The sequence below is a fragment of the Oncorhynchus masou genome, unplaced genomic scaffold (genome assembly GCF_036934945.1).
Source record: "Oncorhynchus masou masou isolate Uvic2021 unplaced genomic scaffold, UVic_Omas_1.1 unplaced_scaffold_1906, whole genome shotgun sequence".
NCBI classification, from domain to species: Eukaryota; Metazoa; Chordata; class Actinopteri; order Salmoniformes; family Salmonidae; genus Oncorhynchus; species Oncorhynchus masou.
The window spans coordinates 71,027-90,322 of record NW_027008404.1 but is presented as its reverse complement, the minus strand read 5'-3'; the positions used below and the strand labels follow the sequence as shown (position 1 = coordinate 90,322).

General features: G+C 43.4%; 1 protein-coding gene across 2 annotated transcripts; it reads left to right on the top strand.

Annotated features, from left to right (window-relative positions):
• Positions 1-458: 458 nt before the first annotated feature.
• LOC135532561 (zinc finger protein 345-like) lies at positions 459-18,333 on the top strand. Of its 2 annotated transcripts, XM_064960042.1 has the most exons (4): positions 459-549; positions 8,831-9,047; positions 9,477-10,988; positions 17,570-18,333. In XM_064960042.1, exons 2-4 carry the CDS (start codon positions 8,849-8,851, stop codon positions 17,671-17,673), a joined length of 1,815 nt encoding a protein of 604 aa, XP_064816114.1. In that variant the 5' UTR covers positions 459-549; positions 8,831-8,848; the 3' UTR covers positions 17,674-18,333. The 2 variants fall into 2 exon arrangements, with proteins under 2 accessions (XP_064816114.1, XP_064816113.1); XM_064960041.1 differs by lacking the exon at positions 17,570-18,333 and having other exon boundaries at positions 9,477-12,203.
• The last annotated feature ends 963 nt before the right edge of the window (positions 18,334-19,296 follow it).

Sequence of the window (19,296 nt, the reverse complement as noted above, 5' to 3'; positions counted from 1 at the left end):
CTCCTCTTCATCACTGAACGTGTATTATGTTGGTAGATTGTCTTTATTGATGATAAGTCAGTATAGTAACATGGTGATAATAAATGACGGATAACAGATGCTATACACACTGACTGTTGTAATAATATAACATCACACTGCAGATAGAAATATAATGTAATGACAGCTGTCTTGTTTTGGTTGTTTTAGGGCGACAGGGTGGTTAGAGCGTTAGACTAGTAACCGGAAGGTTGCTAGTTCGAATCCCTGAGTTGAAAAGTTACAAATCTGTCGTTCTGCCCCTAAACAAGGCAGTTTGGGGGATGCCTTCATTGTAATTTATTTTGTATATATATATATTTGCATTTGTTTGACCGGACTTCTGCCTGTCAAAGAGGCTAACAAAACATGCACAATGACTACGCTGATACGACGCTCACGAACATTTCCTGCAGCATCTCGTAATCCAGACCAAACTCACTCGGAAAGTGGACACATTTTTTCCTCTTGCTCTACGAGACCTCACCATTTCCTCAAGTTCTTTTCAGCCAAACAAGAAATCAGTTCCAGGTAACCTATTGCTAATTGTTATTATTTGTTTTAATGATGCTTGTAACACGGTCTGTAAACCAACGCATTCCAGGATGAAACCGCACTGGTTTCCGCGGCCTGGTTTTGTTGTTCCCCCAGCTAGTTAGCTGTTAGCCAGTTAGCAACACATCTCCCGTCCGACCCGTTTGTGTAGCTAGCTAGCTAACATGCTAACTTCATTTCAGGGTCACTGTTGAAGTGTGACTTCCATTTCATAGTTAGCCAGCTGTCGACTCATCGTGAGTAAAATGACTGTACCAAGGAATAGGCTAACAGGCTGCTCATTGTTTAGCCACAGATTAATTAAATATGTTGTATAACTAACCTGTCAAGGGAGCTAGCTCGCAAAATTATGACTCCCCGGCCTGCGGTTTATGCAAACAGTTAATTCCTTGAACAAACCTACAGTGTCATTGCGCAAAGTGGTACGCAGCATTATCTGGATATTTGTGCAACAAAAATTCAACCTTCAGCTACAATTTCTGCCAAGCCGTCCACGTATACACCTACGCAAGCACGTTCGGTAAATTCGACGCAGTGATGGAAATAAAAGTGGTTGTCATACTTGAGTAAAAGTAAAGATATCTTAATTAAAAGAAAATGACTCAAATAAAAGTCACCCAGTAAAATAGTACTTGAGTAAACGTCTAAAAGTATTTGGTTTTAAATATACTTAAGTATCAAAAGTAAACGTAATGCTAGGAACACACCCCAACACTCAGACATAATTTAAAAACGAAGCATTTGTGTTTAGTGAATCCGCCAGATTAGGTAGGAGGGATGACCAGGGATGTTCTCTTGATAAGTGTGTGAAATTGACAATTTTCATGTCCTGCTCAGCATTCAACATGTAATGAGTACTTTTGGGTGTCAGGGAAACTGTGGAGTAAATAGTACCTACTTTTCTTTAGAAATGTAGTGAAGTAAAAGTTCTCAAAAATATAAATATTGTAACGACCCTGTGTTTATAAACGCGGATATCGTCTCTGCCGCGTGAGAATGCTTTTGCGGCTCAGTCGATAGCGCGCTGGACTTCGGGGCTAGAAGGTCGAGGGTTCGAGTCCTGCTCCCATCCTGTTTCATTACAATATAAATATTGTGATGATCAATGCATGGTCCGTTTACCATGAATTATTCAAGCAAATTAATAAGGAATGTCGTCATAAGAAGCAAAATTTGGGTTTCCATCAAAAATAATGCAGCAGGGAAAAGTAGCTAAGTATTTCGGGGTCACATATCTTCTTCTTCTATGGTATAATGGCGTTCTCAACAATTGGATGTGCATTCCGCCACCTACTGTGGGGTGGATAATCAGGATCCTAAAAATAAATAATGTGGGTATTTCTTATTTATTTTTTCATGCAAACATTATGTATATTTATTTTTTGTATACCAAACATGATGTATATACTGAGATGATGCATGTCTCTCCGCCCTAATAACGGGAGTGGTTGTCCACAAAGCGGCACGGTGGGCTGTCTAGCTCCCCCCTATCCTTTCTTTGAATTGGTCGATACATCTCATTATTGTAATCCTTTTTTGAATATTTGATGAGGGTTGTTGACGTCAACCGCCTGTATTCAATGGATTCGAGATGCTTTGTCACTTTAATAATGCCACTTTAATAATGTTTACATATCTTGCATTACTCATCTCATATGTAATCAAATCAAATCTAATTTTATTTGTCACATACACATGGTTAGCAGATGTTAATGCGAGTGTAGCGAAATGCTTGTGCTTCTAGTTCCGACAATGCAGTAATAACCAACAAGTAATCTAACTAACAATTCCAAAACTACTGTCTTACACTTGTGTGTATAAGGGGATAAAGAATATGTACATAAAGATATATGAATGAGTGATGGTACAGAGCAGCATAGGCAAGATACAGTAGATGGTATCGAGTACAGTATATACATATGAGATGAGTATGTAAGTAAAGTGGCATAGTTAAAGTGGCTGGTGATACATGTATTACATAAAGATGCAGTAGATGATGTAGAGTACAGTATATACGTATACATATGAGATGAATAATGTAGGGTATGTAAACATTATATTAGGTAGCATTGTTTTAAACTGGCTAGTGATATATTTTACATAATTTCCCATCAATTCCCATTATTGTGTGTTGGCAGCAGCCACTCAATGTTAGTGGTGGCTGTTTAACAGCCTGATGGCCTTGAGATAAAAGCTGTTTTTCAGTCTCTCGGTCCCAGCATTGATGCACCTGTACTGACCTCGCCTTCTGGATGATAGCGGGGTGAACAGGCAGTGGCTCGGGTGGTTATTGTCCTTGATGATCTTTATGGCCTTTCTGTAACAGGATGGTGTAGGTGTCCTGGAGGGCAGGTAGTTTGCCCCCGGTGATGCGTTGTGCAGACCTCACTACCCTCTGGAGAGCCTTACGGTTGTGGGCGGAGCAGTTGCCGTACCAGGCGGTGATACAGCCCGCCAGGATGCTCTCGATTGTGCATCTGTAGAAGTTTGTGAGTGCTTTTGGTGACAAGCCGAATTTCAGCCTCCTGAGGTTGAAGAGGCGCTGCTGCACCTTCTTCACAATGCTGTCTGTGTGGGTGGACCAATTCAGTTTGTCTGTGATGTGTATGCCGAGGAACTTAAAACTTACTACCCTCTCCACTACTGTTCCACCGATGTGGATAGGGGGGTGTTCCCTCTGCTGTTTCCTGAAGTCCACAATCATCTCCTTAGTTTTATTGACGTTGAGTGTGAGGTTATTTTCCTGACACCACACTCCGAGGGCCCTCACCTCCTCCCTGTAGGCCGTCTTGTCGTTGTTGGTAATCATGGCAACCACTGTTGTGTCGATGATTGATGATTGAGTTGGAGGCGTGCGTGGCCACGCAGTCGTGGGTGAACAGGGAGTACAGGAGAGGGCTCAGAACGCACCCTTGTGGGGCCCCAGTGTTGAGGATCAGCGGGGTGGAGATGTTGTTGCCTACCCTCACCACCTGGGGGCGGCCCGTCAGGAAGTCCAGTACCCAGTTGCACAGTGCGGGGTCGAGACCCAGGGTCTCGAGCTTGATGACGAGCTTGGAGGGTACTATGGTGTTAAATGCCTAGCTGTAGTCAATGAACAGCATTCTCACATAGGTATTCCTCTTTTCCAGATGGGTTGGGCAGTGTGCAGTGTGGTTGAGATTGCATCGTCTGTGGACCTATTTGGGCGGTAAGCAAATTGGAGTGGGTCTAGGGTGTCAGGTAGGGTGGAGGTGATATGGTCCTTGACTAGTCTCTCAAAGCACTTCATGATGACGGAAGTGAGTGCTACGGGGCGGTAGTCGTTTAGCTCAGTAACCTTAGCTTTCTTGGGAACAGGAACAATGGTGGCCCTCTTGAAGCATGTGGGAACAGCAGACTGGGATAGGGATTGATTGAATATGTCCGTAAACACACCAACTAGCTGGTCTGCGCATGCTCTGAGGGTGCGGCTGGGGATGCCGTCTGGGCCTGCAGCCTTGCGAGGGGTAACACGTTTAAATGTTTTACTCACCTCGGCTGCAGTGAAGGAGAGTCAGCATGTTTTCGTTGCAGGCCGTGTCAGTGGTACTGTAATGTTCTCAAAGCGGACAAAAAAGTTATTTAGTCTGCCTGGGAGCAAGACATCCTGGTCCGTGACTGGGCTGGTTTTCTTTTTGTAATCCGTGATTGACTGTAGACCCTGCCACATACCTCTTGTGTCTGAGCCGTTGAATTGAGATTCTACTTTGTCTCTATACTGACGCTTAGCTTGTTTGATTGCCTTGCGGAGGGAATAGCTGCACTGTTTGTATTCGGTCATGTTTCCGGTCACCTTGCCCTGATTAAAAGCAGTGGTTCGTGCTTTCAGTTTCACACGAATGCTGCCATCAATCCACTGTAATCAATATACTGTATTTTATACCATCTATTGCATCTTGCCTATGCTGCTCGGTCATTGCTCATCCATATATTTATATGTATATATTTCATCTCTTTACTTAGATTTGTGTGTATTAGGTAGTTGTTGTGGAATTGTTAGATTACTTGTTAGATATTGCTGCACTGTCGGAACTAGAAGCATAAGAATTTTGCTACACTCGTAATAACATCTGCTGACCATGTGTATGTGCATGTGTGACCAATAACATTTGATTTGATTTATGCTACTAGCCTCATGCCATGAATTTGCATAGCCATCCCGAGACAACTCCAAAATAGTGTCCTACTCATATCAGTGCGCTCGAAAACTACTTGAACATTACGAAAACTCTATTCGATCAAATAAACCTTGTATAGCAAATAAGCCATTGTTTTTTTTGTTGTTGACCAAATTCGACTCGCTCTCATTGACCTCCATACAAAAACTCCTTGCTTGGTGGGCAAAACAACGAGAAAACGCCACCTGCTGGAGGGAGACAGATTTGCAGCCAAGTTGGGCATATCTTCCTGTCTGTGTATACAGTCGTGGCCAAAAGTTTTGAGAATGACACATATTAATTTTCATAAAGTCTGCTGACTCAGTTTGTATGATGGCAACTTGCATATACTCCAGAATGTTCTAAAGAGTGGTCAGATAAACTGAAATTAATTGTGAAGTCCCTCTTTGCCATGCAAATGAACTGAATCCCCCAAAAACATTTCCATTGCATTTCAGCCCTGCCACAAAAGGACCAGCTGAGATCATGTCAGTGATTCTCTCCTTAACTTCTTATGACTGGGGTCAGTATTGAGTAGCTTGGATGAATAAGGTGCCCAGAGTAAACTGCCTGCTACTCATGCCCAGTTCCTAATATATGCATATTATTAGTACTTTTGGATAGAAAACACACTGAAGTTTCTAAAACTGTTTGAATGATGTCTGTGAGTATAATAGAACTCATATGGCAAGCAAAAACCTGAAAGAAAATCCAACCAGGAAGTGTGAAATGTGAGGTTTGTAGTTTTTCAAGTCATTGCCTATCGAATATACAGTGTCTATGGGGTCATATTGCACTTCCTAGGGCTTCCACTAGATGTCAACAGTCGTTAGAACCTTGTTTGATGCTTCTACTGTGAAGGAGGGGGGGATGGGAGATGAATGAGTCAGAGGTCTGCCAGAGTGCCACGAGCTGACCGCGCGTTCATGTGAGTTTGCTTGCGTTCCATTGCATTTCTACAGACAAAGGAGTTGTCCTGTTGGAACATTATTGCAGATTTATGATTAAAACATCCTAAAACTTGATTCTATACATCGTTTGACATGTTTCTACGGACTGTAATGGAACTTTTTGACTTTGTCTGCTCGTGCCTCATGAATTTGGATTACTGGGCTAAACGCGTTAACAAAAGGAGGTATTTGAACATAAATGATGGACTTTGTTGAACAAATCAAACATTTATTGTGGAACTGGGATTCCTGGGAGTGCATTCTGATGAAAATCATCAAAGGTAAGTGAATATTTATATTGCTATTTCTGACTTCTGTTGACTCCACAACATGCCGGATATCTGTATGGCTTGTTTTGTTGTCTGAGCTCTGTACTCAGATTATTACAGTGTGTGATTTTTTTTGGTAAAGCTTTTTTGAGCTCTGACACAGTGGTTGCATTAACTTTTTATGGCTGCAGGGGCAGTATTGAGTAGCTTGGATGAAAAGGTGCCCATTGTAAACGGCCAGCTCCTCAGTCTCAGTTGCTAATATATGCATATTACTATTAGTAGTATTGGATAGAAAAATATTGTCTGTGAGTATAACAGAACAGATATTGCAGGCAAAACCCTGAGGAAAATCAAAATATTTTGAAAACTCCATGTTCCATAGCTCCCTTTGCTGGATTTAAAGGGTTATGAACCAGATTCCTTATCCTATTGCTTCCTCAAGGTGTCAACAGTCTTCAGACATAGTTTCAGGCTTTTATTTTGAAAAATTAGCCAGAACGATAACATCGCGTCAAGTGGTCACATGAGTTTTGCTCGCGCAACAGAGTTTGGACAGGTATTTGATTGCTTTTCTGATTTTCGTGACCAAGCTTCCTGATGCTAAGTGAACTTAATGCTTTGTCGTGAGATCGATAAACTTACACAAACGCTTGGATTGCTTTCGCCGTAAAGCATAATTACAAAATCTGACACGACAGGTGGATTAACAAAAGACTAAGCTGTGTTTTCCAATATTGCACTTGTGATTTCATGAATATAAATATTTGTAGTAATACTCATTGAATGTTGCGCTATGCTATTCAGCGGTTGTTGATGACACTTATCCCAATAGGGGGATTGCAGCCATAACAAGTTAAGGAGAGGTTTATCTAAAGTTCCATGTATAACACTTGTATTTTCGTCAACATTTATGCTGAGTATTTCTGTAACTTAATGTGGCTCTCTGCAAAATCACCAGATGTTTTGGAACTACTGAACGTAACGCACAAATGTAAACTCAGATTTTTGCATATAAATATGAACTTTAATGAACAAAACATACATGTATTGTGTAACATGAAGTCCTATGAGTATCATCTGATGAAGATAATCAAAGGTTAGAGATTACTTTTATCTCTATTTCTGCTTTTTGTGACTCCTCTCTTTGGCTGGAAAAATGGCTGTGTTTTTTGTGACTAGGTGCAGACCTAACATAATCGTTTGGTGTGCTTTCGTCGTAAAGCCTTTTTTTGAGACACTGTGGTGGGATTAACAACTAGATTATCTTTTAAAATGGTGTAAAATACTTTTATGTTTGAGGAATTTTAATTATGAGATTTCTGTTGTTTTGAATTTGGCGCACTGCACTTTCACTGGCTGTTGTCATATCGATCCCGTTAGCAGGATCTAAGCCATAAGAAATTAACACAGGTGTGAGTGTTGACGAGGACAAGGCTGGAGATCACTCTGTCATGCTGAATGAGTTCGAATAACAGACTGGAAGCTTCAAAAGTAGGGTGGTGCTTGGAATCATTGTTCTTCCTCTGTCAACCATGGTTACCTGCACGGAAACACGTGCCATCATCATTGCTTTGCACAAAAGGGCTTCACTGGCAAGGATATAGCTGCCAGTAAGATTGCACCTAAATCAACCATTTATCGGATCATCAAGAACTTCAAGGAGAGCGGTTCAATTGTTGTGAAGAAGGCTTCAGGGCGTCCAAGAAAGTCCAGCAAGCGCCAGGACTGTCTCCTAAAGTTGATTCAGCTGCGGGATCGGGGCACCACCAGTACAGAGCTTGCTCAGGAATGGCAGCAGGCAGGTGTAAGTGCATCTGCACGCACAGTGAGGCGAAGACTTTAGGAGGATGGCCTGGTGTCAGGAAGGGCAGCAAAGAAGCCACTTCTCTCCAGGAGAAACATCAGGGACATATTGATATTGAAGAATCAGTCCTGTGCCATGCCAACAGTAAAGCATCCTGAGACCATTCATGTGTGGGGTTGCTTCTCAGCCAAGGGAGTGGGCTCACTAACAATTTTGCCTAAGAACACAGCCATGAATAAGAATGGTACCAACACATCCTCCGAGAGCAACTTCTCCCAACCATCCAGGAACAGTTTGGTGAAACTGAACAATGCACACTGCTATTGATAGTATCACTGCTCTTTAATAAGCTTTACGCACGGGCTTTGAGGCCTTCGTCAGAGCTTTATGTACGGGTCTCGAGGCCTTCGTTGGAGCTTCTAGTCTCAGGAACACTTCTCGTCTCCAAATCCACTGAGTTTACACCCCCAGGAACACTTCTAGTTTCCAAGTCCACTGAGTTTACACCCCTAGGAACACTTCTAGTTTCCAAGTCCACTGAGTTTACACCCCCAGGAGCGTCGCTGCTCATTTTGCGGCCCTTTAAAGAGTGGCCAATCAGCTTTAATCCACTTGTTTGTCATATTGGACATAAATACTGCACCGTACATAATCTATTGTGTGTTTATAAAACCAGGGTCCAGCCTACTCACTAGAGTCTATAGAAGGGGTGGGCAAACTGTTTGGCTCAAGGGCACGGCTTACACCCCGACCTTCGCCTCTCCCGAGTCCCATATGGTATTTGCAGCAATGGGACAAGACTGTAGCTACCAATTGAGATACCACAAAATTGAAGTTGTGTGGTTTAACTCAGCATCACTCTGTTACTTTGGAATTGTCCCTTATTCTAACATAAAGTGCTTGTGTTGCCTAAAAAAATCTTTTTTTAGGGAAAAGGGATTCCTGATGGACAGGATGTTTGGATAGCTAGCTTAGATGTTTGTCATTTCTGGAGCTATACCACGATCAAGGTTTGTGAAAATCACCCTGAACTCTTTTGGTCTCCTCTTTTAGATCCACCTCTAGCCTACCATGTCTGAACCAGGTTCTGGTTGTGGTGTTCCAGCCCAGAGAAGCTCACAGCCTGGTCCAGAGATGCTGTCAGTGATGCTGGATAACTGCAGTCAAACAGTGGAATTCAATGTGATTGTCAAGGAGGAGGGCGAGGAGAGAGAAATCAATGAGGGGGAGGAGGAAGAGAGAGAGGAGGACAGGAACTCTGTTGACTCAGGTAAATTCAGGCTAACATCCTCTTTGGTTCAGAGGTAAACAACCCAAAATAACCATTGATTTTCTGGTTCATTAAGAAATGTAATCTTAGATATGTTTTTGGTTCTTAAGTCAATTAGAGCATGCCAATTTCAAGTTAATCTTTCAAAAGAAATATATATTTCTGAATATTTAGGCAAGTTAGCTGGCTAACTCATTGATTCTGCTTTGTATCAGAAACCCCTCGGGCTTCTGAATGTGTACGAGGGAAGGCGAGTGTCAAAACAAAAATGGCTACAGATCAATGTGCAATGCATTGTAATTTATGTGTGATGCAACAAGCCCCTTGTAAAGTATTTATTTCAATTCTCTGTTAACCCTAATGACTGTTGAATCCTGCATTGTTAAGCTTAAATACTTTCTCTGTCTGTATCTGTTTATATTCTTACAGGAGAGGGCCCCAACCCAGGCCCAGACAACGAGCACAGTTCCACAGCATCAAGACTACCTTTGCGTGGGAGTTACCCATGCCCTCAATGTGAGAAGAGTTTCAGTTCCTCAACTAACCTAAAGAATCATCAAAGAGTACACACTGGAGAGAAACCTTTCGACTGCTCAACATGTGGGAAGAGTTTCAGTGAGAAAGTAAACCTTAAGAGACATGAGAGAGTGCATAGTGGAGAAAAGCCTTACCACTGTACCACATGTGGGAAGAACTTCAATCATTCAGGAAGCCTTAAGCAACATCTGCGAATACATACAGGGGAGAAACCTTACCACTGCTCTCTTTGCGGGAAGAGTTTCAGTCGGGCAGGAGACCTGAAGACTCACCAGAGATCCCACAGTGAAGAGAAGCCTTACCACTGCTCTCTTTGTGGGAAGAGTTTCAATCAGCCAGGAAACCTAAAAAGTCATCAGCGAATACACATTGGAGAGAAGCCTGCCTGTGCTTTAAATTTGATTGTCAAAGAGGAGGAGGATGAGAAGGAAATCGATGAGAAGGAAAAGAGAGATGTTGAGGAAGAAACTAGCCGTGTAATTGACCTCGGTACATCAAGACTTCCTGGTCGTGGGAGTTACCCCTGTCCTCAATGTGGAAAGAGTTTCAGTTCTTCGGGTAATCTAAAAAATCATGAGAGAGTACATACTGGAGAGAAACCGTTCCACTGTGCCACATGTGGGAAGAGTTTCAGTGAAAAAGTCAACCTCACGAGACACGAGAGGGTACATAGTGGAGAGAAGCCTTACCACTGCACCCAATGCGGGAAGAGTTTCAATCATTCTGGAAGCCTTAAGGAACATCAAAGAGTACACACAGGGGAGAAGCCTTACCACTGCTCTCTTTGTTGGAAGAGTTTCAGTCAGCCAGGAAATCTTAAGAAACACCAGAGAATACATACAGGGGAGAAGCCTTACCACTGCTCTCTGTGCGGAAAGAATTTTCGTTTCGCAGGAGACCTAAAGAATCATCAGAGATCACACAGTGGAGAGAAGCCTTACCAGTGCTCTCTGTGTGGGAAGGGATTCACTCAGCTAAGAATTCTTAAAAGTCATCAGAGGATACATATTGGAGAGACGCCTGTCTGTGCTTTCAATGTATTTCTCCAGGAGGAGGCGAGTGAGAGGGAAATCAATGTGGAGGAAAAGAGAGATGTTGAGGAAGAGGAAGACAATAGTGGTGTAGTTGACCCAGATATATCAAGACTACTTGGCCGTGGTCGTTACCCCTGCCCTCAATGTGAGAAGAGTTTCCGTTCCTCAAGTAATCTAAAAAATCATCAAAGAGTACACACCGGAGAGAAACCTTTCCACTGCTCCCAATGTGGGAGGTGTTTCAGTGAGAAAGTAAACCTTAAGAGACATGAAAGAGTACATAGTGGAGAGAAGCCTTACCACTGCACCACATGTGGGAAGAGTTTCAATCATTCAGGAAGCCTTAAAGAACATCAGAGAATTCATACAGGTGAGAAACCTTACCACTGCTCACTGTGCGGAAATAATTTCCGTTTTGCGGGAGACCTAAAGAATCATCAGAGATCACACAGTGGGGAGAAGCCTTACCACTGCACTCAGTGTGGAGAGAGATTCACTCAGCTAAGAAGTCTAAAAAGGCATGAGAGAATATCCATTGGAGCGAAGCCTGCCTGTGCTTTCAATGTGATTGTCCAAGAGGAGGAAGAGGAGGGAGGAGAGAGAGAAGTTGAGGGAGAGGAGAGTAACTTGAAATAAGGGTGAAGTGAGGAAACTTAAGCTAACTCAATAGCTATTGAAATTCACACCTTTCCTTGCAATGGCATCTTCTGTGCCAACATGGTCATGGACAGCACCATTTAGGGCTATCTTCATCTTCTTATACTTCTATGAGTGTATTGGAAGTTCACAAATTAACTCAACTTGAATACCACCACCACCTAATGTGCTAGAGAGTGTATTCATCTGACCTTTATTTTGACATGGAGTCAATACTGAGACCGAGGTCTCTTTTCCAGATGAGGCCTGTATAGCACCACGATACACATTAAACTACCAATTCATATACACATGAATACACAATAAACACATGCAACTACACATTCGTATGCACGTTAAACTACATGTTATTGTACACAACAATACACGAAAACCAAAACAAACATATTCGGCAACAAGGTCTCATAACAACCGTCTGAAGGCACTAATTCCTGCATTGCAGATCATTCCACACACAAGGCGCAAGGTAACGAAAGGCTGATCTACTTAAATCTCTAGACACCAAAGGAGGCTGATCTACTTAAACCTCTAGACACCAAAGGAGGCTGATCTACTTAAATCTCTAGACACCAAAGGAGTCTCTAAAGTTAATAAATCCTCTTATGGATTGGACCCCTTTTTTTTCCCCTCCAATTTTCACCTAAAATGACCCAAATCTAACTGCCTGTAGCTCAGGACCTGAAGCAAGGATATGGATATTCTTGATACTCGCAGGAATGATGGATAATTAACTTATACATTAACTTTCACACATCTAGATGGCCGGGCAGGTTGGGTGTGGAGCCAGCAGACAGCAGGGGTTCAAACTGGAGAATCCAGTTCCTATATTTAAATAGAACAATAACAATTTAATGTATCAAATAAAACTATGCTACATTTTTATCTCTGGCTGTGGTAAGTTTTTGTTGTTGTTATGCATTCTCCTCAAATAGCATGGTATTTTTCCTCTATAATAGCTACTGTAAATTGAACAGTGTAGTGAGATTAACAGGAATTTAAGCTTTCTGCCCATATAAGACATGTCTATGTCGTTACTTACAATAGTCATGCTAATCAAATTAGCGCACGTTAGCACAACCGTCCCGGTATAGGGACACCAATCCCGTAGAGGTTTTTAACCAAACCTGTGAACGGGTTTGAGGCAGCTGCTCTTTTATAAATTGTATCACCATAATTGAGGACAGGTTGACTGCCGAATCTGTTTCCTGCTGACTGGAGAGAGACTAGATATGTTTTTGTAAAAAAAATTTTTTTTAAAAGCTCATCGTTCTAGTGTTGACCATTGTGACGTCATACATTTCATTGTAAACATAAACATCGGATGGTGAGAACAGAGGATTTTTTACCACCAGCCAATGGGATGACATCACAGAAGCTCTCGTCATTCAAACTTCCTGCCAGTTCATTGTGAACGCTTTAAAATGGGATGACATCACAGAAGCTCTCGTCATTCACACTTCCTGCCAGTTCATTGTGAACGCTTTAAAATGGGATGACATCACAGAAGCTCTCGTCATTCACACTTCCTGCCAGTTCATTGTGAACGCTTTAACCTATTTTATATCCAGCAAGGTTCTTCTTTCCCCATTGTTTTATATACATTTGTTTTTTTACTGCTCAAAATAAGTGACCAAACTACAGGGTTTTTAGGGAAGGGTTTAGGGAAGGGTTTAACATGTCTAAACTGCTGAAGGTTTCCAAAAAGCACAGTGGTCTCCATCATTGGGTTATGGAAGAGTTTAACATGTCTAAACTGCTGAAGGTTTCCAAAAAGCACAGTGATCTCCATCATTGGGTTATGGAAAAAATATGGAACTACCCAGAATTGGCCTGGAGCTGGCCATCTGACCAAACAGAGCAACCGGGCAAGAAGGACCTTGTTCAGGCAGGTGACCAAGAACCCAATGACCACTGACGGAATTCCAGTGTTCCTGGGCTGAGATGGGAGAACCTGCCAGAAGGACAACCGTCTCTACAGAGCACTTTATCTGGACTTTATGGGAGAGTGGCCAGACGGAAGCCACTCCTAAGAAAAAGGCACATGACAGCAGGCCTGGAGTTTGCAAAAAGGCACGTTAAAAAGACTCATGAGAGCATAAGGCAAAAATATTCTGTGGTCTGACGAGACAAACATTTAACTATTTGGCCTGAATGCAAAGCTCTATGTCTGAAGGGGAAAGAAACAGGAACAGTTCATCATCCGTCAAACACTATCCCTACCATGAAGCATGGTGGTGGCAGCGTGATGCTTTTCAGTGGCAGGTACTGGGAAGCATGGTGGTGGCAGCGTACTGCTTTACAGTGGCAGGTACTGGGAAGACTGATAAGGATATAGGGAACAATGAATGAAACCAAATTGGGGCTGACCCCATTTTTAGTATACTGGTCGATTGTTTGGTCGATAGGTTGTTGGTCGACCGAGATTTCTTTAGGTGTGAAGTCACAAATATATATTTATGTGTATATATATGTATATCTATATTGTCACGGTGCTAAAACATAATGTTCAGTGCGCTGTTGAATTTGGCGCCATTTCCTAGACCATGTTGCTATTTGCATAACAGCAAAGTTAACCCTCGTATTGGTGTTGTTTACACTATTCCCAACAGGCAGAAGAATAATATTGTAATCTTAAAACAGCCTCTGTTTGTCACGCATAATATGCACGCAGCTCTGGCTCCTATACCCTCCTTCTTTCTCTTGATCTCGTGCATCTTTGTTGTCATTGTCGCGATCGTCATTATAATAACGTCATTGTCATTCGTAGGCTTCTTTATCATAGTACTCGTCGATAACCACCATCGGGCTGTAGGCTTAAGAGCGCGTCCTGTTTTAGGCTTAATACTGTAACGTCGCTCGACTGTGTCAATCAATCGTTTGTTCGCTTTCGTTTCGTGTCATCGCACAGCATGCGAGTCATTCATGCAATCAAGCGTTTTAGTTTTAACATCAAAAGAACAAAGGGAGTTTTGGGTAATTAGCCAAAACAATAAATAAACCGGCCTGAACAATAAATAAATAAACCGCAACTGTTTTACTCTTTGCTGTAAATAAAGGATTTATATATATTTTTTCTTTTACAAAAGAAATGAATGTAGTGTTGTTTACGGTGTTCCAAACATGTTTCAATGGTTGAGGGAGCAGGGGATGTTTTTCCTAAACAAATGAGGTGTTTTGGGTCAGAAACAAGTAAGAAACACAATGGGTGTAATTATGGTGCAGCTTCAGCACGGACAGCAGAGATAAACACTGTGGTGTGGGGCCTGTTCACTGCAGTAGGGAAGAGAGAGACAACAGAGATGAACACTGTGGTGTGGGGCCTGTTCACTGCAGTAGGGAGGAGAGAGAGACAACAGAGATGAACACTGTGGTGTGGGGCCTGTTCACTGCAGTAGAGAGGAGAGAGAGAGAGAGACAACAGAGATAAATACTGTGGTGTGGGGCCTGTTCACTGCAGTAGGGAGGAGAGAGACAACAGAGATGAACACTGTGGTGTGGGGCCTGTTCACTGCAGTAGGGAGGAGAGAGACAACAGAGATGAACACTGTGGTGTGGGGCCTGTTCACTGCAGTAGGGAGGAGAGAGACAACAGAGATGAACACTGTGGTGTGGGGCCTGTTCACTGTAGTAGGGAGGAGAGAGAGACAGAGATAAACACTGTGGTGTGGGGCCTGTTCACTGTAGTAGGGAGGAGAGAGACAACAGAGATAAATACTGTGGTGTGGGGCCTGTTCACTGCAGTAGGGAGGAGAGAGAGACAACAGAGATAAATACTGTGGTGTGGGGCCTGTTCACTGTAGTAGGGAGGAGAGAGAGAGACAACAGAGATAAACACTGTGGTGTGGGGCCTGTTCACTGTAGTAGGGAGGAGAGAGAGACAACAGAGATAAATACTGTGGTGTGGGGCCTGTTCACTGTAGTAGGGAGGAGAGAGAGACAGAGATAAACACTGTGGTGTGGGGCCTGTTCACTGCAGTAGGGAGGAGAGAGAGACAACAGAGATGAACACTGTGGTGTGGGGCCTGTTCACTGTAGTAGGGAGGAGAGAGACAGAGATGAACACTGTGGTGTGGGACCTGTTCACTGTAGTAGGGAGGAGAGAGAGAGACAACAGAGATGAACACTGTGGTGTGTGGCCAGTTCACTGCAGTAGGGAGGAGACAGAGATGAACACTGTGGTGTGGGGCCTGTTCACTGCAGTAGGGAGGAGAGAGAGACAACAGAGATAAATACTGTGGTGTGGGGCCTGTTCACTGCAGTAGGGAGGAGAGAGAGACAACAGAGATAAATACTGTGGTGTGGGGCCTGTTCACTGCAGTAGGGAGGAGAGAGAGACAGAGATAAACACTGTGGTGTGGGGCCTGTTCACTGCAGTAGGGAGGAGAGAGACAACAGAGATAAATACTGTGGTGTGGGGCCTGTTCACTGCAGTAGGGAGGAGAGAGAGACAACAGAGATAAATACTGTGGTGTGGGGCCTGTTCACTGCAGTAGGGAGGAGACAGAGATGAACACTGTGGTGTGGGGCCTGTTCACTGCAGTAGGGAGGAGAGAGAGACAACAGAGATAAATACTGTGGTGTGGGGCCTGTTCACTGCAGTAGGGAGGAGAGAGAGACAACAGAGATAAATACTGTGGTGTGGGGCCTGTTCACTGCAGTAGGGAGGAGAGAGAGACAGAGATAAACACTGTGGTGTGGGGCCTGTTCACTGCAGTAGGGAGGAGAGAGAGACAGAGATAAATACTGTGGTGTGGGGCCTGTTCACTGCAGTAGGGAGGAGAGAGACAACAGAGATAAACACTGTGGTGTGGGGCCTGTTCACTGCAGTAGGGAGGAGAGAGACAACAGAGATGAACACTGTGGTGTGGGGCCTGTTCACTGTAGTAGGGAGGAGAGAGAGACAGAGATAAACACTGTGGTGTGGGGCCTGTTCACTGTAGTAGGGAGGAGAGAGACAACAGAGATAAATACTGTGGTGTGGGGCCTGTTCACTGCAGTAGGGAGGAGAGAGAGACAACAGAGATAAATACTGTGGTGTGGGGCCTGTTCACTGTAGTAGGGAGGAGAGAGAGAGACAACAGAGATAAACACTGTGGTGTGGGGCCTGTTCACTGTAGTAGGGAGGAGAGAGAGACAACAGAGATAAATACTGTGGTGTGGGGCCTGTTCACTGTAGTAGGGAGGAGAGAGACAGAGATGAATACTGTGGTGTGTGGCCTGTTCACTGCAGTAGGGAGGAGAGAGAGACAACAGAGATGAACACTGTGGTGTGGGGCCTGTTCACTGTAGTAGGGAGGAGAGAGACAGAGATGAACACTGTGGTGTGGGACCTGTTCACTGTAGTAGGGAGGAGAGAGAGAGACAACAGAGATGAACACTGTGGTGTGTGGCCAGTTCACTGCAGTAGGGAGGAGACAGAGATGAACACTGTGGTGTGGGGCCTGTTCACTGCAGTAGGGAGGAGAGAGAGACAACAGAGATAAATACTGTGGTGTGGGGCCTGTTCACTGCAGTAGGGAGGAGAGAGAGACAACAGAGATAAATACTGTGGTGTGGGGCCTGTTCACTGCAGTAGGGAGGAGAGAGAGACAGAGATAAACACTGTGGTGTGGGGCCTGTTCACTGCAGTAGGGAGGAGAGAGACAACAGAGATAAATACTGTGGTGTGGGGCCTGTTCACTGCAGTAGGGAGGAGAGAGAGACAACAGAGATAAATACTGTGGTGTGGGGCCTGTTCACTGCAGTAGGGAGGAGACAGAGATGAACACTGTGGTGTGGGGCCTGTTCACTGCAGTAGGGAGGAGAGAGAGACAACAGAGATAAATACTGTGGTGTGGGGCCTGTTCACTGCAGTAGGGAGGAGAGAGAGACAGAGATAAACACTGTGGTGTGGGGCCTGTTCACTGCAGTAGGGAGGAGAGAGAGACAGAGATAAATACTGTGGTGTGGGGCCTGTTCACTGCAGTAGGGAGGAGAGAGACAACAGAGATAAACACTGTGGTGTGGGGCCTGTTCACTGCAGTAGGGAGGAGAGAGAGACAACGTGCGCCTGTCACACAGGCACTCGCTTTAATTTATTTTTAACACAGTGTGGCCATCGGGCTCCCTCTTCAGTCATTTGTTTGTCTTATTTCTTTCATCAAATGGTGTGCTTAAGCATCAGACAAGCTCGTGCATATAGTTGATGTTATTCAAACACATGGAAAAATACACGTTTAAACATTTCGACCAATCGATTGGTCAAAAAAAAAACAGACAACTCTCGGTCGACCAAATTGTACATTTTTTTTGTAGGGAAAAGCTCTAAGCCAAATAAAGGCAAATCCTTGATGAGAACATGCTTCAGAGTGCAAACGACCTTAGACTGGGGTGAAGATGACTTTCCAACAGGACAATGACCAAGCATACAGCCAAAGCAACGCTGGAATGACTTCAGAACAAGAATATGAACGTCCTTGAGTGGTCCAGCTAAAGCCCAGACTTGAATCCCATTGAAAATCTGTGGAAAGTCTTGAAGATTGCTGTTCACTACTGCTCCCCAACTAACTCAACAGAGCTTGAAAAAGCTGCAAGAAAGAATGGGAGAAAATCCCCAAATCCAGATGTACAAAGCTGATACAGACATACCCAAGATGACTCAAAGCTGATACAGACATACCCAAGATGACTCAAAGCTGATACAGATATACCCAAGATGACTCAAAGCTGATACAGATATACCCAAGATGACTCAAAGCTGATACAGACATACCCAAGATGACTCAAAGCTGATACAGACATACCCAAGATGACTCAAAGCTGATACAGACATACCCAAGATGACTCAAAGCTGATACAGACATACCCAAGATGACTCAAAGCTGATACAGACATACCCAAGATGACTCAAAGCTGATACAGACATACCCAAGATGACTCAAAGCTGTAATCACAGCCAAAGGTGCTTCTACAAAAGTATTTACTCAATGGTGTTATTGACTCAAGGATGTGAACACTTATGTAAATGAGTTATTTCTGTAACTTAATTTTCAATAGAAATAAATAAATCGCAAAACATTTCTATAAACACGTTTTCACTTTGTCATTATGGGGTATTGGTGTGTAGATGAGGAAAAAAATATTCACATTTTAATTTCAGGCTGTAACACAACAAAATGTGTAATTAAGTACCTTCTGAAGTCTCTGTAGGTGAGAACTGTAACTCAGACAGGATCACCTTTTCAGTGGGTCAGTCAGTTTATTCATGTTAATTCACTCCGGGGCCACGAGTAACATAGTAGATGAGAGCACATGGGAAATCACGAGTAACATTGTAGATGAGAGCACATGGGAAATCACGAGTAACATTGTAGTTGAGAGCACATGGGAAATCACGAGTAACATTGTAGATGAGAGCACATGGGAAATCACGAGTAACATTGTAGTTGAGAGCACATGGGAAATCACGAGTAACATTGTAGTTGAGAGCACATGGGAAATCACGAGTAACATTGTAGATGAGAGCACATGGGAAATTACGAGTAACATTGTAGATGAGAACACATGGGAAATCACGAGTAACATTGTAGATGAGAGCACATGGGAAATCACGAGAAACATTGTAGATGAGAACACATTGGAAATCACGAGTAACATTGTAGTTGAGAGCACATGGGAAATCACGAGAAACATTGTAGATGAGAGCACATGGGAAATCACGAGTAACATTGTAGATGAGAGCACATGGGAAATCACGAGTAACATTGTAGATGAGAACACATGGGAAATCACAAGAAACAGATGAGAGCACATGGGAAATCATGAGTAACATTGATGAGAGCACATGGGAAATCACGAGAAAACATAGATGAGAGCACATGGGAAATCACGAGAAAACATAGATGAGAGCACATGGGAAATGTTGAAAGCCAAGATAATCGGGTGCCGTTCGTCACTGACTGATGAACAGCTGTATGCATACTCATCACGTGAGGCATCACCAGTAAAAGGTTTTTCTCACATGCCAAATAAAGCTAGGCAAG